The sequence below is a fragment of the Vicugna pacos genome, chromosome 18, assembly GCF_048564905.1.
Source record: "Vicugna pacos chromosome 18, VicPac4, whole genome shotgun sequence".
Classification (NCBI taxonomy): Eukaryota; Metazoa; Chordata; class Mammalia; order Artiodactyla; family Camelidae; genus Vicugna; species Vicugna pacos.
This window is the reverse complement of record NC_133004.1, coordinates 38,654,599-38,681,266: the sequence shown is the minus strand read 5'-3', so window position 1 is coordinate 38,681,266 and position 26,668 is coordinate 38,654,599. Positions and strand designations below refer to the sequence as shown.

Below are 26,668 nucleotides of genomic sequence, written 5' to 3'. Positions count from 1 at the left end.
CCATCTGGAGGTGGAGAAAAGCTCTCAGAACTTGTAGCCTTGACTTTTCCCCCCTCACAGGCTGTGATGTGGGCAGGTACCCGTTTCCCTGCCCTCTGGCTGCCAAATTTCCCCACGTGGGTGGGGAGGCATAACCCCCTCGTTTCCCACCTCCTCCCCAAATCCCCAGGGTCCACATCCCACACAGGCAGGCAGGAACAGCCCAAGTCCTTGTGGAAATGCTGGTTCCAGCTGTTCCAGCGCAGCGTCGCCCCCTCCTGGCCACCAAAGGAATATTGGTCCCTGTCGTTCTCCTGGGGCAGGGAGAGAACCTGCAATCTGCCAGTCTGGCCTGGATGGTAGGGATGCTCAGCGTTGGGACAGGTGGGGGCCAAGGGATAAAAGGGGGCTGGGCCACCTATCGGTCTGGGTGGGCTCCGCAGTCCCATGGTTTTCCGCAGGGCACCTGGAGATCCAACGTGACCTTCGCCAGACATTGTCATGCACAGGCCTGCGTGGGGCTACACGTTGACCTATGACAAATGGAATCCTTGTGGTGCGACAGGGTCTCCCACATGTCCTCCAGATGCCCCAGGGAACAACACCAACATGATATTAACTCCCAGGCCCTTCTGACTGCAGCCCCTTGGCCTCTGCAGACATGGATCCCAGACCAACCCACCACTCCCTGCCCAGCTTCAGGCAGGAGGCTGCGACCTTAGCCCACAAAGAATGGCGTGCATCCCCTTCCTTCTTCCAGATGCCCCACAGGGCAGCACCAACATGATCTCACCTTCCTGGCCATTCTGCCTATAGTCCCTTGACCTCTACAGACACTGGCCCTGGGCCCTGGACCCCAGATCCGACCACAGCCCCCCTCCCCAGCTTCAGGCAGGGCCTGTGTCTGGACAGGTTGGGGGGTGTCAGGGGAGTCTGGAGGGCTGGGGTGGGGGCAGAGGCGCGGGACAGCTGGCCTGTGTCCCCACACTGGGCCCGGGGCCCAGCCGGAGGGGCGGGGGCCTGGCCACTCAGGCCTTGGCTGGGGCCGGATTTTTGGCCGGGCTGCAGGGCCCTCCCTCCTGCTTCCTCTCCCGAGGGCTGTCCTGGCAGAGGCCCCCCTCGCACTTTCTGGCGGGAACAGGGCCAGCAGTGAAAGAACAGCCACAGAGGGAAAGCGGGAGAGAGATGGGGGAAAACTCTGTGTGCGTGTGTGTGCGCGCGCGCATGTGTGTGTGTTTTAAGGAAAAAAGCCCACAGTCCAGTCCAGTCAGACCCAGCCTGGGAGGCTTGTGAGCCGGCCTTTCGTAATTGCCCCCTCCCCGCGGCCCCCTCCCCGAGGCCTCCCCCTTCTCCCGCCCTCCCGCCCGCCCTCTCTCCCTCCCTCCTTCCCTCGCAGCCGACGAGGCAGCAATTACGCTTTGGGGATAAAACGAGGCGCAGAGAGCGGGCTGGGGCATTTCTCCCCGAGATGGCGGGTCTGACAGCTGCAGCCCTGCGGCCAGGAGTCCTCCTGCTCCTGCTGTCCATCGTCCACCCCTCGCAGCCTGGAGGTAGGCCTCACCCTGTTCCCCTAACTGCCGGCAGCCCTCGGGCCTCCGGGTCAGGTGGCTGGAATGACGGAGGAGAGGGCGCCCTTCCACCCCACCATCCCCCAGGGGGTCCCAGGCAGGAGCCCCTCAGCCACTGGATGCTTGGAACTGTCCCTCCCGGGAGCCAGCCATGCCGAACAGAAACCTGTCACACGATCGCCCCACGACTAAGGATGGTCCCAAACAAGCGCCGGTTTTACTGCCTGAGAGAGCTGAGGGGCCCTGCTCTGTCCTGGGGGCTCTCCCAGTCTAGGGGTCGTGATCACACTGGGAAGGGCTGGCAGGATCCCATCGGGTCTGTGGGCACCGGCAGTTTGCACACCTGTGGACCCAGTGGTTATGTGCATGTGCCCTGGGGGCGGGGGACCTGGGTTAGGGGCCAGCTCAGCGGCAGTGAGCTATCTGACCTCCCCAGGTTCCTTGTCCCCTGGAGAGTCAGCACCCCACTCCAAGGAAAGTCAGGGTTAAGTTGATTATAGGGTTGCGTGTTGGAAAGCTGCCGCTGTGGTCTGTCCCTGGTGAGGAGGGCTGGGACTTCTGAGCATGTGTATACATGTGTGCATATGCGAGTGTTACTGCTATTGCACAGGTGTGCATGTGTATATGCCCAAACATGTCACCTAATAGAGGGAGAGGTTTCTGGGAGGGGATGAATGTTCACAGGCTCATCTCTGGACAGGTGTGTGTGTGTGTGTGCGCGCTCACAAGCACGCTTGGGAGGAGGGTGTTGTAGAGTATGTGAAAGTGCCTATTAATATGCAAAAGTCAGCCACCCAGCAGGCATGTACACATGGGAGATCTGATGTCCAGGTGTGTCACTGGGTGTGGTTTGTCACTGTGCATATGAGTGTGTCTAAGTGTGTGTGTGTGCATGCTGTGGCACACAGACTAGGAAAGGGAAGCTGGGGAAGGTATCCCTTCCCTGGCAGAGGGAATGTGGTGGGTGGCAGGGGCTGGAGTGAACCTCAGAGCACTCATGGACCACCTGGCATGTTCCCTGCCATGGGCTTTAAGGGTGCCTCCCCTGGGGCTGCTACACACGTTGCGGGACACTGGGAATGGCCCGCCAGGGGTCCCTAAAGGTGCCCCTGGCCATGGGAAGAGAGAGGTGTAGTCAGGCTCATGAGCCTTTGGTGGGACAGCCTGGGTGGGGTCTGTTTTCCACGAGACTCCTCCTTGCCATGAGAACCAGCCCTTGCGGAGGGGCACTGGGTGGAGCAGGGCCAGGCTGGAGGGCTGGAGTAGGGGGCTGGGCAGGAACAGCTGTTTCCGTGAGATTGACTGGCTGGGAAGGACAGCCAGGAGCAGGAGCTTCCTGTGCAGAGGTCAGGTCTTGGGTCTGGACGAGGCCGAGGGACGTGAACACCATCAAGTGGGGCCCAGCAGGGGCAGCGAGACAATCCCAGAGGATCAGCTGCCCCAGTGCCTGAGACTAGCAGCTCTGATCCTATCTGAACCTCCTCCCCTGATTTTGGCCCCTGAACACCTGCCTTCCTAGACAGAGCTCCCACTGAGAGCAAGACAGTCCCCACAGGATCCCTGAGAGTAGAGAATTATTGTCTACACTTTACAAATGGGGAAATTGAGGCTCAGACAGGCTAAGGCAGACCCAGGGGGTTAGTACCAGCCAGCTCTCTGCCCTGGGCGAAAGGATGAGGGGTGGGAGCCGGGTTCTGATCAGCATCCGGGGAGGGGCAGGCCTAAGGCTGAGCACTCTGGGGTGGGCTTGCCCTAAGAAGAATGCATCCTCAGTGACCGGGCTAAATGCTCCGCTGGCCCTATTCTTTCTTTGCAAACATAAATCTCAGCTCTGTCCCAGGTGGTAGAGTAGCTGGGTCCAAATAAGGGGTGTATGAACTGATGAGGTCTTCTGGGGTTTGTGCCCAGAGCCTCCCAAAGGAAGTCGAGAGAGATCGGGAGTGGGAGGGGCCCTCCACCCACACGCACGTGTGCACGCACCTGCCCAGCTGTCCTGGGGGAGCCCAGCTTCCTCCCACCCCAGGAAGATGTCCCTGTCATGGGTTCCCCAGCTCCAAAGAACCGTGTTGCCAGTGGAGACAAGAAAGAGGCATTCCAGGAAGACTCTGTGATGGAAAGGATTGTCTAGACTCGTTTAAGATGGGTTAAAAGTAGCTTTGAAGATCAGCTGCCCCAAACCCTCATGCCATTTTAAAAAAGAGAGAGAAATTAAATCAGGTATAATTCTCCCCCCAAATTCTAGACATTTTATCATTTTGTTTTTGGGTTTTGGGGTTTTTTTGTTTTTTGTTTTTCCTGATTTTGGAACTGAAGATGATTTGGAACAGGGACTTTCAATCCTGGCTGCATATTGGAATTACCCAGGGAACTTGAAACAATTCTGATGTGGGGTCCCACCTAAGACTTTTTGCTTTATTTGGTCTAGGGAGGGACCCAGACCTGTAGGTCTTGTAAAGCTGCCCCAGTGTCTCCGAGGAGCCTCCAGAACCTCGGACCTCGGGTTTACAGGTTGATCCTGCCCACTGCGTCTGTTGGGGTGGAGGCCGGAGGGCAGACATACCCCGGGGAGGAAGGGGACAGAGTCACTCACTGGAGGATGGATTGTTATTGAAAAACCCTTGGCAGCCTTTCTCCATGCAAACAACAAACTGCTTCGTGTGGTCTTATCTGCTCCCCAGGCCGGCCCCCTGGACTTGGAATTGGCAAAGCCCTCTGCCAAGGCCCGCTGGCCCGCTGGCCCGCTGCTCACTCCCAAACAGCCATCTCCCAGATCTTTGAACTTGGAGCCCTGGGCCTAGGCAGAAGGCCCTGCATGTAACTGGGGTCAGCTGTGGGTCCTGGGCCAGGCCCTTCATCTCTCAGGCTCTTGGTTTCCCCAGCTGTAAAATGCAGAGGAACTTCTCTGCCCTGCTTATCTCTTAGGGCTGGTGGGAGGCTCCAGCAATGTAACACTGCAAAAAATGCATCAAATAAGAGAACCGTGGGAATGTGAATTTTAAAAGCCATATATTCTCTTATTCAGAATTTGCTAGCTTGGGCTGATTGACCCTGGTAATTAGTGCACATTTATAAGTTTTAATTTTCCCTCTTGCTACTCATGCCACATTTTGTCTGGTGGAAGGGGACCACACGTATAAACAGAGATGCAGTGATGGAGGAAGCAGACAAGACTAGGGGAGGGGGTGGCTCAGAGGAGTCCCAGTAAATCCAGGAAGGCTTCACAGCAGAAGCAACATTTGAGTTAGACCTTGAAAGAAAGGTAAATGTTTGAGGGGCTTTGGTGGATGAGAGGTGAGCCTCAGTCTCTGGGGTTCTGGGAGGCAGAATTGGAGAGACAGAGGGCAGATTCTATCTCAAAAGGAGGAAGATTTCTCTGCAGGTAGGACTGACAGCATCAAGAAGTGGTGATTTTCCTGTCACTGGAGGCGTGCAAGCAGGAACACAAGAGGATGTTTGCAGAAGGAATTTCAGCCCAGGCCAGGAGACTGTTATGATCCCTGAGTGTCTAGGATCATGATTCTAAGATGCAAGAGACAAGTTCCACCCTGGGCTAGCCGGAGAAACAAGCCAAACCCACATAAAACAAGACAAGTATGTTCTGGGCCAACTGCTTTGGGCCAGCTGAGCGGTGAGAACCACAGGCTCAGAGAAGGCGGGGGCAGAATCTGAGCTCAGTCCTGGTGGAAGGGTAGGACTTGGAGAGAGGAGAGGGCATTCCTGGCAGAGGCAACTGCTCAGGCCAAGGAGTGGGGTGGGAAAAAGAATGGCCCACTGGGGCATGAGAGGAGGCTGCTGCCTTTTCAAAGGCCCTTGATTGACCACTGCCTTGTTCTGTTCTCACCTCTCCTACACTTGAAGAGAGGAGGCCGGGCAGGGATCCTTTACACCCACTAAGCCTTCCCCATTTCCTTGGTGCAAAACCGGGATCAGAGTTTCTGGCTCCCTAGGCTGCCGTGGTTCAGGCATGGAGTTTGGCAAACACTGTTGATATCTGAATCATGGGGATGGAGAGTAGGGAAAAGAAAGCCAGGGAGAGATGGGTGGGTGCTGGGGAGAGGGGAAGCAAAGAGGAGCTGGCAGGCCCAGGAAGGGACACAGCGGGGACAGAACACCAGGAGAGGAAGTGGAGGTTAAGGCTAGACCAGCCGGAGATGGGGAGACCCTCAGGCCGTTTGAGGAGGGAACAGGTTGGACCAGACCCACAGGCAACATCCTTGCCTCCCCTCCACCTAATTCATCCATCATTTATTGAATACCTGCTGTATACCTGGCTCCAGGCCATGTACTGTGCAGTGAAGTAGAAACAAAGTGTCACTTTTTTTTTTTTTTTGAGCTGTGACTGTGTGCCAGGTCCAGGGCAGGACAGGTCTCTCACTTGAACTCTTTGACAACTCACAACAATCTTGCAAGGCAGCTGTTATCAGCGCCACCTTGTTAAAAAGGAAACTGAGGTTCAGAGAGGTTAAGTGACTTGCCTGAAGTCACACAGATCATATGAAGTGGCACAGCCAGGATTAGAGGCCAGATGGGTCTGTCCTGAGCCCCCTTGCTCCCTCCACCCACCACATTGTTCCTGCAGTCTGCTCTGGACAGGGAGAGCAGTGCGGAGAGGAGGGGGGGTAGTGGGAGGGAGAGTAAGAGGAGGAGGGAGACAGGCCCAGGCAGAGAAAGGCCTGGAGCACAACAGGGAAAGGCACACAGGAGATAGTGCTCAGAGCTCAGAGCTGGAGGCCCGAAACAGAGAAGCCATCAAAGGCCTGGGCGGGCCATGTATGCTCTTGGCAGCTGATGACAGGGCCAAAGGCTCATTCCCAGCAGGCCCAGCCTCCTGGGGCCACTGCTCTGAGCCCCCAAAGCTCTGACCAGATTGCTTAGACACTCCAGGCCTGGACTGCAGTGCCTGGGAGGCCTCAGGCCCTGGGGGGTGGTAGCACTGGGGCTTTGGCATGGGGTGCCCATGACAGCTTGGAATCCCCAACCCTGTTGGGCCGTGGCTGAGGCTGACAGGGCCCTGGGGCCAGCAGGCCCAGCTGTGCAGCACAGCCAGGCCACAGAGGCCAGATGTCTGCTGGACACACTGCAGAGCTGCCCAATGCTGTCCTCAAACCCTGTCTGTGCCTCGCTCAGCAGGATGGTGTTGGGCTTAGGCTGGGACACCGGCAAGGCTGCTTGTTGAAGCTGGGACCATCCTGTGGTGCTGGAGTCAGGGCCTGGTCTGCACCACGTTTGTCTGTTGCCATGACCACGCACAGGCTGGGTCTGGGGCCCAGCTTCACAGTGTTCCCCAGTGAGAGCTTCACTGGTCCGTGGGGACTGAACTCGTGATCTTGGCTGGGCAGACGGCCCCTAGCCTGGCCAGTGAATTAGCTTTTCCTTAGGAAACTATTCACTTTGCTCATTCATGGTGTCCCCCTCCGGGCCTCGGCGCCTCCTTAGACAGCTCTGTGTCAGACAGCCAGAACCCCACCCAACCACAGCTGCCCAGTGGCTGAGGACGCTGACCTCACGCCATCCTATCAGTGTGGGAATGGCTGCTCTCTTACTGGCAGCAGCCGCATTTCCTTAGCGCTTGCTGTCACGGCCCAGCCTGCCCTCCCACAGCTCTGGCCCCTGCCCTTGCCACTCAGGGTTGGAGGGGACTTGGCTGCCCGGGAAAGGTGCTCAGACACAGCCACCTGCCAGGCCCTCTCCAGGTAACGCAGTGCAAACCATTATGCTCAGAGGAGTGGCCTGGTTTGAATCCAGGCTCCGTCTCCTTCCAGCTGTGTAGCCCCCGGCACCTCCTTTAACCTCTCTGAGCCTGATTTCACATCTGTTAAAAGGAAGATACTAATTGCTGCCCTTCCAACCTTACCAGGCCATTTTGAGGCGCATGGATGAGAAAATGCTTTGTAAACATAAATTGCTAAGCCGACATAATTGCTTTATAGACATACAATATTATTGTCATCATCATTATCTTTATTCTTAGCATGTTTTTATTCATTCTGGCTAACTGAGGACTCTACCTGCTTCCTTCCAGGGGTCCCAGGGGCTATTCCTGGTGGAGTTCCTGGAGGCGTCTTCTACCCAGGTAATGTACATGAAATTTTCACACGCCCTGATAAGACAAATGGTGATTATGTTCATAGGACATGCACATTTTGACACTGCAAAAAGGAAGAACATTGGCACGCCCACCACGGAGGACCCATAAGTCAGTCCTGTTTTAAAAAGCAGGACTTACAGGACACTGTTTTACATCTATTAAGAGCATATATTTTCTGAAAATTGAAACACAGTGCTTGTGAGGCTGTAGGAAACGGGCCACTTCCACACATCCCTGCTTACAGTCTTCGAACTGTTAACCCTACTCTTGAAAATCCATTCGAAGGAAATAATTGAAAAGAAGGGAAAAAGAATCATCTGCACTAAGTTTCATAGGAATGTTACTTGCCAAAAGGCAAAACAAGAAACCCCCTGATTAAAGTGTGTGATTAAGTAAACTTACATTACTAAAAAGTATTAATATGTTATCTGTTGGGTCATAAAAAGCAAGGACCAGAGGGGAGGGTATAGTTCAAGTGGTAGAGTGCATGTTTAGCATGGACAAGGTCCTGGGTTCAATCCCCAGTACCTCCTCTAAAAATAAAAAAACAAATAAACCTAGTTACCTTCCCCTACCCACCTCTGCCCAAAAAAAAAAAAACTAAAGAAAAAATCACTCTTCAAAAAAAATTTTTTTTAACCAATCTGTTTTAAAAATATAATAAATTATGTGCAGATGGAGACTGGGAGCCCCCCTGATAAGAAAACAGGCAGAATGGTAACTCAATGGCATTGAAAGGGGAGCATTATATTCTTTTAGAAAAAAGCATAATGTTTCAAAGTAGACTGAAAAAATCAAAACTAGTACTTACTTTTGAGTATTTGAGTGTTTAGACTCGACGTGGGTGTGAGGCACAGACCCTCTCAGATACACACAGGCACAAGACTATTTGCCTGATGAGACAGATGAGGAAACAAAGGCTCGCAGAGGTTAAGCCTGGTCCGAGGCCACGTAGCTAGGAAGTGATGGATTTGATAACAGATGATGGATGGCTTTCCAGCAGAAGTACTAATGTTTCTCTCTCTCCCTCTCAATCTCTCTCTTGCTCTCTCTCTCTCTCTCTCTCAACACAGGAGCTGGTCTAGGAGGCCTGGGAGTAGGAGGTGAGCTCAGCAACTAAACTTGGTCCCTCCGTGATGGGGTCTGGGTCTCATTCTATTCCACGCATGTCCTGAGGCCTCAGAACTTCATCAGGCCCAGGCATCCAGGGCCCCTTCATTTCACAGACCAAGCATCCAGTAGGGAGGGACTTGTCTGATAACTGGAACCCACTGGGCCCCTAAGCCCCTCCCCCCAGCCTCTTTCCCTGGTGGCCCCTGCCTTCTTTCATATTTCTTCTGATCCTCAGTAATATCCCTGCAAAGCCAGCAAAGCAGGAACCATCATCTCCTTCAGAGGCTGAGAAACAGTCTGAGACAGGGTGTCCCAAAATCAGGGCTGGAGCTGCTTGCCTCCCAAGTGTCTGGATGCTGGGCTCCCAGCAGCTCCCTGTGCAAAGGGGAGGACCATTCCTGACAGCCCTTTTAGGACCTGGGGGGGTGAGACCCAATGCCCTGGGGGGTTAAATGGGAGGACAGGTGGGCTGAGACTCCCCATTTACTGCCATCTCTTCCCTCTGCAGCACTGGGCCCTGGAGGCAAACCACCCAAGCCAGGTAAGACCCCTGGCCTCAGAGCACTGAGTGAGGGCGGGTGGCAGGGGAAGGAAGGGGTCCACAGAGCTATGAACCCAGCCAACAGACAGGAAGGGGGAGGGAGGTGGCAGGTGGCAACAGTCCCTCCCCCAGTCAACCTCCTCTCCACCAGGCTGGGGTCTCGCCCCAGGGCTTCCAGGGTCAGAAGGCTGGAGGCAGCTTGATGTCCTCCCTGTGTGAGGGCTGTTAGGTACCTGCCCTGCAAGTGTCTATATGCCCAGCTGCCCAGAGAGTCCCCTCTGTACAGAGTCTCAGAAATAGCCCTGGTGCTGGGGTCAAAGGTAGGAATTGATGTTTCAGTGGCCAGCAAGCCTGTGAATGTCATTCTGGGGCTCAGACACAGATGGTGGGCCCCAGACTCTGCCTAAATTGCCCCTGACCCCAGAGCAAACCCTCTCTAACTCCAGGTCAAGATCCTAGATATCTCTGACCTTGAGGACTATCTGAGCCCTTATCCTGACCCCAACCTTGACCCCAGACCAAGCCCTGAACTTAACCCTAAGCTGCACCCTGACCCTGTTTCCAGATCAGTTTCCTTCCTGATCCTAGGCCCCTTCCAGCTGTGTCCAGACCATGGAGTTTTCCAGTAAGAAGACATGGCTGGATCTGTCCTGGCGTTGCCCGTGGGGCCCAGATCTGCCACTAGGGTCCCATCAGCTCCCTAGGAGAGAGGGAGGGCGGGTCCCTCCGGGAAACACTGGTGGATAAGGAGCAGGTGGAGGACGTGCTAAGCGGGCCATAAATCCTCTCAGCATGAGATACTCCACATGTAGCCTTGGCGCCCCCCCACGCTGCTCTGTGTCTCCCTGGCTCTGAAGCCCAAGACTCCAGGACAGTTTGCATGTCCAACAGCTCTTACGAAATCCCCATGTTCGATGATTCAAGTGCAAATGAATCTACAAGACCCAGATTCCCCTTCCCTGCAAGCCCATCTGGGTTGTGAAATTCCAGGGCTGGGTCCAGGCAAGAGAGACGCAGGAGGGCAGGAGGCCTGGGCAAGGGGTTTGCTGGGGTCTCTAGGGGTCTGCAAGGCTGGAAGCCCTCAGGATTCACTGCTTATCCCACCAGAACCTGTTTCCTGTCTTCCTGGAGGGGTGAGCAATCTTAAGGGGGTCTTTGATGGCAGAGAGAATGCAGGGAAAGGCTAGGTAAACAAAGGCGTGGAATTAGGATCGTGCTTAACTGCAAAGACTCGAACAGTGGAGGTCGTGACTGCAAAGCTGGGGGGGATTGGTTGATCCCATTGGCAGCAGGGGACACATGGCAGGTTGTGATTAAACACCGAGGGAAGACTGAGACAACTGCATACAGTTATAGTTGCTAAAGTGAAGTTTTTATTAACGAAAGATTTAGTTTAGACTTCTGAAAGAACTTCCAGCTTGTGGTGAAGAAATAGACCAAGAGGAAAGTCAGAGCATCTCCTGATGAAAAATGGCTGAATTCCATGAGGACCTCCCTGGGGTCATCTTTCAGTCTTAGGACTCTGGACTACAAAGGCTTGGGCAGGCACACGGTGCCCCCCACCCCAAGGCAGCTACCCACATCCAGCAGTGGGGACATTCATCCAGGCCTGCCAAGCGGGCTAGAACTGGTCACAGGCAGCACATGTCATGCTTGGGAACAACTAATCCCTTGGCCAGTAGAGGATGGGTGGCCTGGCACTGGGCCTCAGCAGGCTGGCCCTGCCTGGGCTCTCCGCGGGGGACCAGGCAGCTGGGAGCTGGCACCACCCACACCCCCAGCATGGGCTGGAGGCCAGTCGCCCACCCGAGAGGACAGGAAGGAGAGGGAGGGACACCCACTGGGTGCCCTTGCAGGTTGCAGACACTCAGTGCTCTCTGCTGGTCCCAGGAAGGTCGGGGACATGCTGGCCATTTTGTAAGTGGGGAAACTGAGTCTCAGAGAGGTGAAGTGACTTGCTCTTTCAGGCAAGGAGTAGCTTGGGGCAGCAGGATTTGAATCCAGAACTCTATGACTCCAGGGAAGAGAGAGGGTTGTGCAGGCCAGACCCCTGGGCTCCCAGCCATGGTCAGCTCCTCACCCCCCTCTCCTCCTTGCCAGCTGCTGGACTCCTTGGGGCAGTTGAGCTAGGTGAGCCCACAGAAAGGAGGGCGAGCAGGAATGGGGCTGGTCATGCCACAGGGTGGCCCTGGGACCAGAAGGCTATAGGGGAGCCTGGGAAAAGGGCAGATGTCGGCAGAGGGGCTGCCTGTCCCCCCCCCCCACCACACCCACCCAGCCTCTTCTCACTTCCTGTTTGGTCCCCATCTTCTTCTCCCAGCCTTTCTGTGGTCAGGAAAGGCCTGAGTGTGTCCCCAGCTCTGTTGGAGCTCAGGAAACAGGCCTGGCTTGAGAGAAACCTCTGATAGAGCTGGGGAGGGGCTGGGCCTATAAAGCTGGGACGTGAACCCAGGGACGCCCTAGGCCCAGCCTGACCACAGCGCACCTGCCTGGAAGGGAGACTGGCCAGAGTTAGAGACCCATTTTACAGAGGGCTGGCTGAGTTTCAGACGGCCAGCTCACATAAGCAGGAAATGAGGGCAAGGACCACACCCAGTGAAAACCAGGTGGACCCTCCAGGGATCAGCAGGCCCCCACGTTTAAGGTCAGTCCCCAGAGAGGCCGCCCCTGAGTCAGGATCCTGGTGGCCAGGACTGGCGCTTGTGGGAGAGATTCTCACATAATTGGAAACAAACCCGGCACGGTTGTGAAGTCCAACCTGATTGCCCATCGGTCCTGGCCAAAGCCGTGGAATGTCTCCTGGAGGGGAAAAAGGAGAGATAGGGCCCAGATGTGGGAAGGAGAGAGCCAGAGGGACCCATTTGGTTTTTCATAAACATTTTAGCATCTGTCTGCAGACAAGGAGGCTTCCGGACTGCAGGGCAGGCTAGATGGATGGACAAAAGGGATTCTAAATACAGGGGAGAGGGCGTGAGCTGAGCCAGGGGACCTTTGCAAGGGAGCTGGAGAGGCCTGGGGTGGGGACTAACCTGGGAGCAGGGCAGGGCCTGGCCTGGGTGAGATCTTTCTCGCAGACTTTGCTCAACTCCAGCCCTCAAAGAAAGCCCTGCTGGGTCCCCCGTTAGTTGGCAGGCCTTCTAAGGGAAGCGAGGTCAGAGCTTGTTGTAGGAAGTCAGCTTGGGATTGGCTCCCAAGTACCAAAGGCTTGAGTAGAGTTTAGGGGCCTGAGTGGCTGCACTGCATGCCAGTCCCAGCGTTAGCAGCTTCCTGCCCCTCCCCCACGAGACCCTCCCCCCCACCCCCCACCCCCGGCCCAGGACCGATGCCCCCCACCAGCCTCCCCTCACCTGGCTCTGTCTCCTCCCCACAGGTGTTGGAGGGCTCGCAGGCGCTGGCCTTGGGGCAGGTAAGTGTTGACACCCAGGCAAGATGACCCTCTGGGGGCCAGAGCCAAGCCCTGGGCATCTGCCCCCTATGGAGGGCAGTTGGGGTACAGGGGTGCCGGCCGGGCCTGTCCTGGGCATTGGTGTAGGGCGTGATGCTGAGACCTCCTGCCCCGAGCAGCTGCTCAGGGCACACGGGAGTCACAGCTGGGTCCTGGATGCTATTATCACACAGTGATAAGAGCTGGAGAGAAGCAGCCCTGGGAGCCCCTAGAAGCTACCCAGCTCAGTGGGGCCTCAGGGAGGCTTTCTGGAGGAGGCAGGTGGGGAATTGAGACCCCAAAGATGCCTGCAGTTTGCCAGGCTGAGTGGCGCAGCCTGGTCCATGCTGCTCTCTGACGCCAAACCCAGTCCTGGGAGCGGCCGTCACTGCCTGGCAGGGCAGCCCAGCAGAGAGCAGAAGAGCTTCAAATGTAGCTCCTGGGCAGAGCGGGTGGGCAGGGCTGCAGGCAGGACCTCACCAGGCCTCCCCTCTGCAGGGCTCGGGGCCTTTCCTGCAGGCGCCTTCCCCGGGGCTCTGGTGCCCGGTGGCGCGGCTGCAGCAGCCTATAAAGCTGCTGCCAAGGCTGGTGAGTATTACCCTTTGGGACATGCCATAAGCCCTCCGGCCTCTGTGGGCTCTCCACTCTGCAAAGAACCTTTCCTGGGGGGCAGGTGGGTGGATCCTCAGCTCCAGTCTCCTGGGGTCCCACCAACTGTGCTTGGCTCAAAGTGAGGTGACGGCAGGGTCAGACCTGAGCCGAGGGCCCTCCTGCCTTTCACTGTTCCTGGTGTGACCCTTCTCCTCTCCTGCTCCTGGCTCTGTAGGTGCTGGGCTTGGTGGTGTTGGCGGTATTGGCGGCATTGGTGGCTTAGGAGTGTCTACAGGTATGAGTGGCCCAGGTGAAGGCCACAGGTGGGGGCAGAGCCCGCTCTAACGTAGCCCTTCCCCATCAGGTGCGGTGGTGCCTCAGCTTGGAGCAGGAGTCGGAGCTGCAGGGAAGCCTGGGAAAGTGCCAGGTCAGTGTGGGGTCCCTGGGGCTAGGGGTCAGAGGTCAGGGAGGGGCAAGAGCCCCCAAGGCCTACTGGGCAGGAAGGGCAGGGCCTGGCTGCAGCAGGGCAGGGGGGATAGCCAGTGTCCTAAATGGGGGAGCGAGGGGCCCCGGCTACCTTCTGGGCCCTTCTTCCAGGACCATGGAACAGATCTCAGAGAAAGGCTCTGTGGCAGGCATTCAGGTGACTGATGGGGACACTGAGGCTCCTCATAGGGAGTCAGTGCAGAAGGAGCCACAAGGTCACGGTGGAGCTGGGGTGAGCCTGAGGGGCACGGTCTCTCCATCTGGTGCTCGTTCCTCTGCACCAAGCCCTTGAGGAAGTGACTTCAGGTTAAACAAAAGGCTGCCTGAGTCTGCACAGCAGGGAGGGAACATCTGGAAGCCTTTAGCCCAGAGGTAGTCTGGGCCAGCCTTATAAACAGGCTCCAGGAGACGAGACAAATCCACGCACAGAAGGGTTTGCAGATGTCTTCCGGAATTCGTGGGAGGAGGGCTATAGCCACTGCACTGCATATGTGTCCCTGGCTGTTCCCGTGGGGCCCCGGGTGGCTGGTTTGGGAGCTTGGAGCTGCCACAGAAGGAAGAGCCAGGAGCAGTTCCTAGAGGCCAGGCTGCTGTTCACACACCTTCTTTTGGCCACAGGTGTGGGGATCCCAGGTGTATACCCAGGTGGAGTGCTCCCAGGCACAGGTGAGAGCAAGGAGGAGAAGGGGATCCTATAGCAAGGAGAGAAGCCCCTGGTGGCCTCCCTGGTGGCCCCACACCATCTCCCCAAGCTGAGGCCACCAGAAACCTTGGGTCCTAATGGGCGCTGTTTCCCTAAGCATCAAAGCTCAGGCTACAGACAAAAGTTCTCTGGGTGTCTTTCCCCTACAGAGGTCAGTGAACTTGCCCAGGCCCACACCCAGAACATTGTCACAGCCTGCGGGGGGCCCCCCAGGATGGACCGAGTCCCCAGTGTGGCCAGCTGTTTCCCAAAAGCCATGAGTCACCAGGGGGCCCGCCCAGTGCATCCGCCCTGCAGGAGACCCTTGGAGCTGCCCTCTCACCCTCCTTTCCCTGCCAGGGCCCGGCCACCCCACCCAACATGTGACCTCCTGAATTCCCCCAGAAGCCCAGACTCAGGCTGCTCTGTGGGATTTGTTGGCAGAGTGTCCCTTCCCTTGGCCCCTCCCTGCCGTGGTGGCCCAGCCCCAGGGGAGACAGGAGAGGTGAGAGTACTTCCTGGCCATAACAGATGACTGCTTTGTGCTTGGTTGTGAATCACATCCAGCGAAAGCCCTAGAAGGGCACTGGCCTCCCCAGCCCGCAGGCTCTTCCCTCTCAGGCGTCTGCTGTCTGGCGTCTCTGGGTGGGCAGGGCTGTGAGAAGTAACTCCAGTTTAGAGAGGCCAACAGAAGCACATAGCTAGGAAATAGGATTAAAACTCTTCTGACCTTGGGTCAGACTGGGAAGAAAAGTCACCACCAAAGAGCCCCACCCCCACCCTGTGAGCCATGCCAGTCACTGACGGTCAGCGCAGGAGGCCGGCTGTGTAACTGAGGGGGCTGTGGTCCCCGGCTGGACCTGCCAGACCGGCCTTCCTGCCTTCACTGCCAGCCTCCTCTTTGCCCCCTCAGGAGCTCGCTTCCCAGGTATAGGGGTTCTTCCTGGGGTTCCCACTGGAGCAGGAGTCAAGGCCAAGGCCCCAGGTACGTGGCCCACTGGGCTAGGGACCCAAGGTGGGAATCTCCATTCACCCTCAGTCCCCTCTGTCGTGGATTGGGGTGGTGGGGGGACCTTGGGCTCAGGTCCCTCTAGGGGGACGCTGCTTATTCTCCAGGCCTGGGACAGCTGGCCGAGGTGGGCCGCACACCTCTCAGAAGTCCCTGAGTGTGTGTGAGGGCAGCATGAGCAGAGAGGTCTGGGCAGAACTGGCGGCGGCTCAGGCCAGCCCACCCATCAGCGCGGCCACTGGGGCCTCAGTGCCCTGTGCCCACGGTGGTGGGGCTGCAGTGATGGCCCCTTGTCATTGCAGGTGGAGGTGGAGCTTTTGCTGGAATCCCAGGTGAGGCGAGGTTGGGGCCCCTGCCTCATAGTGGGTGGGCAGGTCAGCAGGGTGGCCTGCCAGGCTAGGGCTCCTGCCCTGGGAGGGGCTGGGCACACCTACTGCTCCAGGCCTTGGACTGGCTTCGGCACAGAGTGGCTTCAGCACATAGGCCTGCTTCCCCTGCCCCAACCCTCTTTTTGGCCACCCAAATGAGCCCAGAAAACCCAGCAGTCTGTGCCAAAGGCTTCGAAGGCTACAGGCCCCAGATGTGGCCCAAGCCCAAGGGGAGCACATCCTGCAGCTTCCTGGAGAAAGTGGCCAATCCCTGGGGAGTGCTCAGCTGACCAGTGACAGAGAGGCAGGATGGCCTTCTAGGCAGGATGGTTTCTGGATTCCACATGCCGTGGGAGCTCATTCTGTCTGAGCAGAAAGCAGAGCAGGAGGCTGGGGCCTTAGAAGGGGCTGCTGGCCCAAGTTCCCAGGACCCTGATTTTGCTCTCCTTGTTCCCACAGGAGTTGGACCCTTTGGGGGTCAGCAGCCTGGAGTCCCGCTGGGGTACCCCATCAAGGCACCCAAACTACCAGGTAAGTCCAAAGAGGGATTCAAGAGACACCGCTCCCCGGGCCTCACTACCGAGAAGCCAGCTTGAGAGGGGACTTGTTTGGCCCTGTATGTCTGGGGGCGGATGGGTGTGGTCAGGAAACCTGGGTATTAAAGCTTATTTCTGATCGCCAGCAAAGGAAAGTGGGATCGGTGAGGGGGGGGGAGCCATCCTGCCAGTGTTTGTCTCACTCTCATGCACACTTATGCACACACATGCACACACACACAGACCCATAGCCACAATGGGAAACCACATGTGTTGATGGTAAGAAACACCATTCATTGGAAAGACCCCTCTGACGTCAACCCACCTGCACCCTGGCAATCAGCTCACACGGTGAGCTGTTTCCTGATGGGAAGGAGAGTAAGGAAGATACTCAGACTGTGTGGCCACGGCAGGACCTAAGAAGGGATGGTTGTCCCATCATGCCCTGGGGCAGGGGTGCCCTGTCCCTCCTCCACCAAGGCCTCTGCTCTCCTGAGAGCCTGTGCCAGCAGCTCACCAGCCAGGCTGGGGGTCTCAGTACCTGTGGGAATCAGTCTGTTCGCCCAGGGAGTAAGAGCCCAGCGAGGCATGGGGCCGCCACGGGGCTGCCCCTGAGCCTACCCTCCCTCCCCTCAGGTGGCTATGGACTGCCCTACAGCACTGGGAAGCTGCCCTATGGTAAGGCCCTCTTCAACTGGCCGATTTCTGGCTTTCCAGCTGCAGGGTTCTGGCAAGGGAGCTGTGGCCCTGGCCCAGGGCTAGGAGAGCACTAGCCGGGGGCAGGGTGGAGTCTCAGGATGGGAATCCCCAAGGAAGGAACATGGAACTTAGACTCAGATAGCCTTGGTCTCAATCCTGGCCCTCCCACTTATCATCAGGCCCTGGGAGAACTAGTTTCTTCTCTGATTCTCAGTGTCTTCATCTAAAAGAGGGGAATAACCATCCCATACACATGCTTGTATTAAACTCTGGCTAGGGGTGACAAGGTGGAGACTCTGGGAGGCCTGGTCCTTGAAGGGGAGGGGAGGGGGCAGCCATGGTGAGATCCGCATGGATGCACACTAAGCCTCTCCATTCTGCAGGCTATGGGCCCGGAGGAGTGGCTGGTGCCGCGGGCAAGGCTGGGTACCCGACTGGGACAGGTAAGGAAAGTCTCACCCTACTGCCAACCAAATGGGCCCTTTCACCCAGGTTCCAGAGTCCTGGGGCTGGCCAGGGTCTGTGCAGAGAGCAGGCCAGCTGCCCTACCTCCAGATCCCAACCTGGAACCTGGAGAAGGATCCAGGGTGGGGCAGCTCTATCAGCCAGCCCCACATCCAGATGTGAACCAGCTGGTTTTATTGGGGTTGGAACAGGTGGGCCCTGGAGATACAGGGACACACCTGCTAGAATCTCTCCCCTTCCTCTCCCCTAGGAGTTGGCACCCAGGCGGCGGCAGCAGCAGCAGCTAAAGCAGCAAAGTTTGGTGAGTACTTCTGGAGTCCCTGCCTGCTAGCTGCCAGTCCCCCAACCTCTCCATCCCTGTTACCACTGAGAGCCTGCCTCACAGATAACTAACTAAGGTGGCCCCTCCCCACCACCATTTATCCAAGTTTTCAACACCATCCATTCCTCCCTCCCTCTGTCCATTCATTCATTCTTCCTTCCATCCATCTCTCCATCCATCCACCCATCAATCCCTTCCTCCCTCCATCTATCCCCCATCCATTCATTTCCCCATCCATCCACCCCTCCATCCATCCATTTATCCATCCCTTCTCCTTCTGTCCCTCCCTCCCTCCCTCCATCTATCCATCCGTTTCAGAGACCAGGGACAGATAACAGCTCTGCTGGAGAAGGTAGGCACGTTGTAGAAGTCAAGAAGAGGGAGACATTTCAACGTAGGGATAATCAAGAAGTCTTCTCAGAGAAGATGACATTTGATTCAGTACTTAAAATAAAGGTGGAGTTTGCCATGTGGTTAAAATAGGAAGGAACAGGCAGAGGGAATGGGTACAATGGTGGTTAGAATGATAATTTTAGGTAGTACATATATGAGCATTTAAATAATTTAATAGTTTAGTATTAATTTAATATGTACAATAAAAATTTTAACTAGCTCCTCAAGTTCATAATCCCTTGGCTAACAGATGAGGCAAGGCCTTGTCTATGCCCGTGCGGTGGGTAGAGTGGGCATCTGTCCTCCTGCCCCAGGTAATCCCCCAGTTCAGAGTCAGATCCTGGGGGTGGAAGTCTTCACCTTTATCCCCAGTCCCAGGGGAGCCCTTCCTATAGCCATGATGGGACAGAAGACATGCGCCCACTAGCCCAAGGGGGTATGAATGTGGAAGGAAGCACTGAGCCAGCGGCCTGCCCCACAGAGGCCGCACAGGCCCTCCCTTCAGGCCCCCAAGACTGGAGGGGATGGTTGGAATGTGGGAGCAGGAGAGCGGGGCGGCGAGGGGCTGCCAGAGCCAGGCGGCCAGGCGCTTGGATTACAAACTTGGCCGAGTCTTCGGAACACAAGGAGAGGAAGCCTTGAACATTCCTGCAGGGGCCCCTCTGGCCCGGGAGAGGCCGCTTGTGGTTTCTCAGTATGTGGCAGTGATTAGAATAGGATTTGTCTGAAAACATACGAGTCCCTTAATGAGGGTGTTGAAATGGACACTTTGGGGGTGAGTCAAGGAACAGTGGGGTGGGGGCCTTCCCAGGCAGGCCCAGCCAGAGATTCCTGGGCCTCATTCCCAAAGGAGATTGTGCTGGTGAGAGCACCAGCATCCAAGGAGCCTTCCTGCCTGGCTTCAGGAGGGGACCCTGGGAGCCACAACTGCGTGGTCTTCCTCCTCCAGGTGCTGCAGGAGCCGGAGTTCTCCCTGGGGTTGGTGTTGGCGTTCCTGGCGTGGCTGGCGCGATTCCTGGCATTGGAGGCATCGCAGGTAGTGTCTGTTCCAGCAGGGGGTGGCAGGGGATCCTTGAGAAGGCCGAGGGAAAGGGCCTCACCCTCTGTGGCTGTCTCTCCAGGGGCTGGGGCTCCAGATGCTGCTGCTGCTGCTGCTGCTGCAAAGGCGGCTGCTAAGGCAGCCAAATATGGTGAGTGCCCCCAGGGGTGGTAGTGCCCGGGCTCCAGCCAGCCCTGGCCTCTGCATGGGCCTTGGAGACCCCAGCCCTATAAGGCTGAATGGACTTGGCCTTTGTCTATCTGGGGCAGAGTTCCCCCCCAAAATGTGCACTGTCATGCCTCCTTGCCTCTGCCCATTCTGGCCACTCTGCCTGGGAGGCTGTCTCCAGTGCTCTCCACTGACTGACCCAGCAGAGCGTGGGGACCCTGTGGAGCATCTGGCTCCTCCCACTTTACCCCCGGGGCTGACCCACAGCTGCTGCACCAACACACCAACAGTGAAGCATTCTGACTCTGCTTTGGACGGAGATCATGCTCTACCCAATCACAGATCCAAACCCTTAGAGCTTTCCAGGGGTTCCCTCAGTTCCCTCCCCTTCTCTCAGATGAGTAGGATCCACCCAGAGGCAATGCCAGCCCACCTGGGGTCCTACACTCAGAACCTGCCACTCCTGTAACTCCCCAGAGCCACGCCCCTGGAGGCCCTCTGAGGTTCCCACAGGGTCTAGGCCAGGAGAATAATCCTTTCCTTCCACAGGAGCTGCTGGATTGGTGCCTGGGGTGCCAGGCTTTGTCCCAGGAGTAGGCGGTGTCCCAGGAGTTGGAGTTCCTGGTGTTGGGGTCCCAGGAGTTGGAGTCCCAGGAGTTGGAGTCCCTGGTGTTGGGGTCCCAGGAGTTGGAGTCCCAGGAGTTGGAGTCCCAGGAGTTGGAGTCCCAGGTGTTGGAGTCCCAGGTATTGGGGGTCTAGGCGTCGTGGGTGTACCAGGTGAGCTCAGCTATGTGTGTGTGTGTGTGTGTGTGTGTAAGAGAGAAATGCCAAATGCCAAGACTTGGATTCTCCCTAACACCTTCTAACACCTTACCCATCCATCCTCTTCTCTCCATACCCTTGACCATCTTCTCTCTCTTGGGCTATAACCACCTCCTAATTAGCTACTGCCAGAATCATCTTCTCTAATTCACCTTCTGGCACTCAGAGTGCTCCTGGGAGCAGGAACCGTGTCTTTTTCATCTCTGTGTTTCCAGCCCTTAGCTGACTATGTGCTCAGTAAACGGTAGCTAGTTGGGTGGGTAGGTAGATGAATGGATGGCTGGGCAGATGGACAACTGGGGAGGTAGGCCATGTGGATGAGTAGACAAATTTATGGATGAGAGAGTGGGTTGTGGGTGGATGAATGGACAGATACAAGAATGGGTGGTTACATGGATGGATACATAGATGGGTAAAATGGTGAATGGAAAGATAAGTGGGTAGATGAAAAGACAGATGGATAGGCAGGTAGGGGATAAGATCAGTGGTTAGAATGATGGATGGGTGGGTGGATGGATGGAGGGATGAGGGATGAGGCATGAATAAGTACATGGGTGAATGAGCAGATGAATAGATAGGTGGATAGAAAGCAAATGTAGAGTGGATAGTTGGATAGATGTTTAGATGAATGGATAGATAGACAGATGGGGTGGATGAATGGATAGACAAATGCATGTGTGAGTGGACAGAGAGATAAGTGGTTGAGTAAGTAGATCAAGGTCCAAAGATAGACAAATGGACAGACATATGGGAAGGTCAGCAGAAGGATGAATGGGTGGCTGGGCAGAGGGATGGACAGATGGGTAGACGGAGTGGGTAGATGAGTGGGTGAATGGATGAATAACTCTATATTGGCTCCATAGATAGAAAGAAGATGGACTAAAAAGACACATGGGTGGACAGAGAGATGTATATTAAGCACCTCCACTCCATTCTCTCCTGAGCATTTGTGTTCCCCTTGGTCTCTCCAGGGGCTGTGTCACCAGCTGCAGCTGCTAAAGCAGAGGCCAAAGCAGCCAAATACGGTGAGTGCTGCACGAGGGGCTCTGTGCCACCCTATTCTGGCCCTGACTTGCCAGAACTAAAGGATCCTCATCTGCTATGCCAACCCCACCATGTTGTACAGCCCAGAGAAAGGGAGTGACTTGGACAAGGTCACACAGCAGGTCACTGGCAGTGCTGGGACCTGGACTTGTTGGGTCCCAGGATGATGTATCCCCCAGTTGTCTCTCACCATGAGGCCATGAGGCTGAGTGATAGGTGAGCCCCAGTATGGCATTCCCACTGGGGACAGCGTCCTTGACCCTCCCTGCTCTGGCCAGAACTCTCTCAGAGGAGCCCAAACCTGGCTAGGAATAGGGGACCTGCCCAGTGTCTCCATCATCAACACAGAGGCCTTTCCCCAAGTGCTCAGAGAAGAGAGGCTGGTGGTGCACTGGGAGGGATCAGTAAGGAGCAAGCTGATGGAGGGTTCAGGTATACCATGGTTTCCTATCCTTCATGGACCGGGACTTGGCGGAGGCTCGCATCCTTTTTCCCAGTCAACCAGCCTCTCTCATTGAGATCCTTTTCCACTTGAGTCTCTTCCTTCTGCAGGGGCCAGAGCCGGGGTGGGAGTTGGAGGCATTCCCACTTTTGGGGTTGGCCCTGGGGGCATTCCTGGCTTCGGTGTCGGTGTTGGAGGTGTTCCTGGAGCTGGCATTTCCCGTGAGCCTTAGTTCTATGTGGGGAAACGGGGGGGGGGGGATTGCTGGGAGACGGGGGTGGGGTCAGAGCTTGTCTTCTGTAGGTTTAAATGGGGTTGGAGGACAGCAGAGTGGGGGAGGGTGGACTGGGCTTCAAGGAGCTCAGGGAGGAGTTGGGGGAGAGCTCAGGGAGGGCCTGCAGTGCCTTTGGGGCAGTAGTGCTGTCAGCCCAGCCCAGCTGAGATCCAGCAAGGTTTCTGAGTCTCTTTCTTTCTCATTTCCTCATAGCTGCAGCCCAGGCAGCCGCCGCAGCCAAGGCAGCCAAGATTGGTAAGTGCCCCTGCCCTGCCGGTCCCCACGCCCAGGGCCATGCCCTCCCTCCTCCCCACCCAGGCCTGCTCTCCTGCATGGCACAGGCTCAAAGCTCAGAGCAGTTCTTCAGCATGAGGGCAGAGCGGACTCCCACTCAGGCCTCCCGGGCTGAGGTGGCCTGGGCCGAGGTCAGAAGCCCCTGGCCCCATATTCCAAAGCCACAGTGAATTTTTCTGCCCTTTTCAATTGCCCACCATTGGGATCACTGGTGCCTGGCTTCTCACCCTCACCCTAAATCAGTGAGTGAAAGGTGCCCATACACAGTCGTTCGTTCCCCCCGCCCACCTCCACCCTCGGCTCCCCCAAGAAGGGGCACTTGGAGGCCTGGAGGGCAGGCCTGGATGCTCTTCGCCCTTCCAGGTGCTGCAGGGGCCCTGGGAGGACTGGTGCCAGGTGCCGCAGGAGCAATACCCGGTGTGCCAGGCGTTGGAGGGGTGCCAGGTAAGCTGTGTCCCCAGCCCAGAGACAGGTTTGGCTTATCTCATGGAAGGCGCCCTGGAGTTGACCTAGGATAAGTGCACCATTTTACAGATGGCAAGACTGAGCCCAGAGACAGGGGAAGAGAGAAAGCAGTTTCCCTTAGTTTGGAGGGATGAGCTTTCCATGGGATTCCAAATTGCTGCGTGAACCTGGCAAGTCCCCTCTCTGGACCCTCAGGATGTCAGCCTGAGAGGCAGTAGAACTCTGCTCAACCAGGCTTGAGGGGCCTCATTCACCCCCCAGGGGCCCTTCTGGTTCTGATCAGGTGGGAGGGCCTGTTTCAGCCTTTGGTTCCCCTGTACGCTTTCTCCTCCTCCGTCAGAGGCGAAAGGGAGATTAAGAATCACAATGAGATTAAATTACCTTCCATGGTTATTTTTTCCCACCAGAAGTTTTCTCTTCTGCATTCCTTCTTCTTTCTGGGAGGAAATTCCCCTTTTGAGTTTCCCCCCAAGAAATGAGCTGTTTCCTCCAATAGTTTTGGATACAGGCATGACTAGAAGCTTTTTATAATTAACATCACCTTCAGCAGAAAGCTCCCCAGATCGTTAAGACTGGGGTTTAGGAGCAGAGGTACACCTCTACCAGTCACAGCTTTGGGCTCCCCTCCATCACAGGCAGGACTGGGAGGTCGCAGTCTCCGAACAGCTTCTCAGGGAAGGGACGGGCCCAGAGTGGGCCATCCTCAGGGCAGGCCGGTCTCAGGTTGGGCTCTGCCTCCTTCCTCTCTGCCTCTGGTGTGGAGAGGGCTGTCTAGGAGAGGGGTTAGTTCCCTAGAGGTGGTCTCTGAAAGGTCTCTCCACTGTAGGGGATGGGGGAGCGTGGGGAGGGGTGCTGGGGGCCATTCCCTGATCCTCACTCCTCACGTCTCCAGGAGTGGTGACTCCAGCAGCTGCCGCCGCTGCCAAAGCAGCTGCCAAAGCAGCCCAGTTTGGTGAGTGTCCCTGCCGTCAGTTTTGCCTCCAGCCCTCTTCCTAGAGCCCTGCTCCCTCGTGTCCCTGCTCTGCGGTCTGGCAGCCTCCTCAGCTGTCACAGTCTGGGCGTCCTCGCAGACTTTGGCCCATCTGACCACTTCGGGGGTGGGGGTGAAGTTTCTGATTAGGAAAACAAAGTGACAGCAGGCACCACCGGCGAGCCCTCCAGGACCCAGCCACCACCCTTCCCAAAGCCCCTGCTGCCTCCCAGTCTGGCTGGGGCCTTGTCCTGCTTCTGGAACAAATGCTGCTGAGCTCCTCAGGGCTCCCACCCACTTCAAGCAATGGCAGTATTCTTGCTCCCTGACAAGGTTCTCCATCTCTTGCTTCATCGGAGGGCCCTTGGGTAGTCCCAGGCTCCCACACCTTCCTGAAAAATGGCACAACAAAACAGCTCACTTTAGAACCCAACTGTATGGCAGGCCCTGGGCTGGGGGGATAGGGGGCTTGCATGCCCGAGAAGTCTTAACTTCAGGTCTGCTGACCCCTAAACTCACATATGACAAACAACCCTTTTTAATAAAACTACCATTTGCTGAGGTAATCCTTACACCAACCTTATGAAATTGGTACTGTTTATACCCATTTCACAGATGTGGAAACTGAGGCTCTGAGAGCTTAAGTGACTTGCTCACAGGCACACAGCTAAATGGTGGCTGAGCTGAGATTTGAAGCCAGGTCTGCCTGTTTTACAGAGCTCCATTTACTACATTAGTCTGCCTCCTTCACCCTCAGAATTCTCAGATGGGCCCTTTTAACTCCAAAGGTCAAGAACTCCTGATCCTGCACATATCTCATGTTAAGGAAGAGGAGGCTAAGGCCCATCAAGGGAAAGTAACTGGTCCAAGTTCACACAGCAAGTCTGGGCCTGGGTGGAATAAGAACCCAGGGCTCCTGACTCCCAGTCCACTGCTGTTTGCATTGGCTTCTGCCCAGTTTGGTCAGGACCTGGTTAAGGATTAGCTCTTCTCTCTCTTACAGGGTTAGGCCCTGGTGTTGGTGTGCCTCCTGGTGTTGGTGTGGTTCCTGGCGTTGGTGTGGCTCCCGGTGTTGGTGTGGCTCCTGGCGTTGGCATTGGCCCTGGCGGTGTGATAGGTAAGCTGTGTGAGTAAGTGGGCCTGGGGAGCCTCTGAATCCTCCATGGGTGCCATCCTTGAACCCTCTCTCTCTTCCCCCAGGAGCAGGGGTCCCAGCTGCAGCCAAATCCGCTGCTAAGGCAGCCGCCAAAGCCCAGTTCCGTGAGTGCCATCCACACCCCAAGAGCCCAGGGCTGGCCCAGTGTGGCTGAGCTGGGCCCCAGGATATGCAGCCTCTCAGGCCCTCCCTGTAGTCTTGTTAGGCCCCCAAGGCAGCAGGCAGAGAGATCCAAAGTCCAGATGTGGCATAAGGGAGACCCGGGTTCGAGTCCTGGGCGCATACTAGCTGGGTGGCCTCCAAGTTTCCTGTCTTCCTGTGTGAAGTGTGGATACTGACAGCACCTGCCGCAGGAGCTTGTTAGGAAAAATAAATGAGTTCATCTACGAGGGAGGAATAGGAAGTTAGGCTGGAAAGGGTGCTGGTGTCCAGAGTGTGCAGCCCTAAATACCAGCCTGGGGAGGGGCTGGACTCGCTGGTCCAGTGGGAGGTTTAGGAAGACCATTCTGGCAGCAGCGTAGAGGGCAGATTCAGGGGGAGGAGGCCCCTTCTCTTGGGGCCTGACTCAGCTTCCTGGGCAGGACACCCCCAAAAGGGCCTGCTCCCTGCCTGCTGCTGCCATCCAACTCCCCATCTCCCCCAGGGGCTGCCGCTGGGCTTCCTGCTGGCGTTCCTGGATTTGGAGTTGGTGTCGGAGTTCCTGGATTTGACGCTGGTGTTGGTGTTCCTGGCTTTGGGGCAGGGGCAGGTGAGGGGTCTTCTAGGGGCTGAGCAGAAATGCCCCCTGAGCTTAGAGGAGGGAGATCTCCCAGAACATGCCCAAGCTCCCTCACTCAGAGGTGGGTAGTTAATTCCCTGTTAAGTTCTCCTGAGCAGTTAGAGAAAACTAGGGTGACAGATGGGGGCAGGGCCAGGCGAAGGGGACCCCAGGCTGCCAGATTTCAGAGTTTCTGTCTCCTCAGTGGATGGGTGGCAAGACTCCAAATTGAGAAGAAACCCACTACCCAGGAAAGGAGGATGGAGGCCCCTAGGGTCAGTGGGTCTGGGTGAGCCAGCCTGTCTCCCCTTCCGTAGTGCTGACAAGGGGACCACTAGGAACTCCAGTTCTTCACCTACTGGTTACTGAGCCTGCTATGTGTCCCGCCTCCGGCAGACTACACTGGGCCTGGAGGAGACAGGAGAGGACAGGTGGAAGGAGGAGGCACAGTTCAGCCCTCAAGCACCCCCAGACCAGACTGGTAGAGGCACAGTTATATGCTGGATGAACTCCTGGCTGGGGAGCTACAGCTTCAGGGCTTTGCGAGAAGCAAAGAAGGCTGAGGAAATCAAAGTGGGCCCCCTGGGGGAAGCAGAACCCCCAGGCACAGAGCTCAGCTGCTGACCTCCCCACTTTTCCTTTTGCCCTTTTCCCCAGTGCCTGGACCCCTGGCTGCAGCTAAAGCAGCCAAATATGGTAAGTGCACCCCACACACCGCCCCCCACACCCCAGCATCCCTGAAAGTACCTGGTCGCCCATCTCCTCTGCCCCTGGGCAGGACCCAATGCCCAGAGTCTAAGGCGCAGAGCTGTGATAGTCAAGATGGAAAAAGGCTGTTTCTGGGACACATTAATGATGGTTTCGCAGACCTGGCTCCAACCCACTAAATGCCTAGCGTGCCTCCAGCCCCAGGACAACCAAAACCACCCCTTACGTTTCCAGCCCCACCCAGGATGAGGGAGCAGTAACATCT

At 56.6% G+C, this 26,668-nt stretch overlaps 1 protein-coding gene across 4 annotated transcripts in view; it reads left to right on the top strand.

The window, feature by feature from the left end:
* Positions 1–1,372: 1,372 nt before the first annotated feature.
* The window catches only part of ELN (elastin), a 31,447-nt gene continuing 6,151 nt past the window's right edge, over positions 1,373–26,668 (top strand). For 2 of the 4 annotated variants that reach the window (XM_072943103.1, XM_072943101.1), the window contains exons 1-27: positions 1,373–1,529; positions 7,570–7,620; positions 8,709–8,738; positions 9,257–9,289; positions 12,660–12,695; positions 13,212–13,301; positions 13,540–13,599; positions 13,669–13,731; positions 14,409–14,456; positions 15,386–15,457; positions 15,784–15,813; positions 16,309–16,380; positions 17,022–17,063; positions 17,468–17,527; positions 17,800–17,850; positions 19,214–19,300; positions 19,386–19,454; positions 20,021–20,215; positions 21,265–21,318; positions 21,890–22,000; positions 22,267–22,308; positions 22,711–22,791; positions 23,705–23,764; positions 24,786–24,899; positions 24,983–25,042; positions 25,582–25,686; positions 26,353–26,391. In XM_072943103.1, the coding sequence (XP_072799204.1) occupies positions 1,448–1,529; positions 7,570–7,620; positions 8,709–8,738; positions 9,257–9,289; positions 12,660–12,695; positions 13,212–13,301; positions 13,540–13,599; positions 13,669–13,731; positions 14,409–14,456; positions 15,386–15,457; positions 15,784–15,813; positions 16,309–16,380; positions 17,022–17,063; positions 17,468–17,527; positions 17,800–17,850; positions 19,214–19,300; positions 19,386–19,454; positions 20,021–20,215; positions 21,265–21,318; positions 21,890–22,000; positions 22,267–22,308; positions 22,711–22,791; positions 23,705–23,764; positions 24,786–24,899; positions 24,983–25,042; positions 25,582–25,686; positions 26,353–26,391 (1,837 nt within the window). In that variant the 5' untranslated portion in view covers positions 1,373–1,447. The remainder of the gene's footprint in view (positions 1,530–7,569; positions 7,621–8,708; positions 8,739–9,256; positions 9,290–12,659; positions 12,696–13,211; positions 13,302–13,539; positions 13,600–13,668; positions 13,732–14,408; positions 14,457–15,385; positions 15,458–15,783; positions 15,814–16,308; positions 16,381–17,021; positions 17,064–17,467; positions 17,528–17,799; positions 17,851–19,213; positions 19,301–19,385; positions 19,455–20,020; positions 20,216–21,264; positions 21,319–21,889; positions 22,001–22,266; positions 22,309–22,710; positions 22,792–23,704; positions 23,765–24,785; positions 24,900–24,982; positions 25,043–25,581; positions 25,687–26,352; positions 26,392–26,668) is intronic. The other 2 variants (XM_072943102.1, XM_072943104.1) reach the window with 2 other exon arrangements.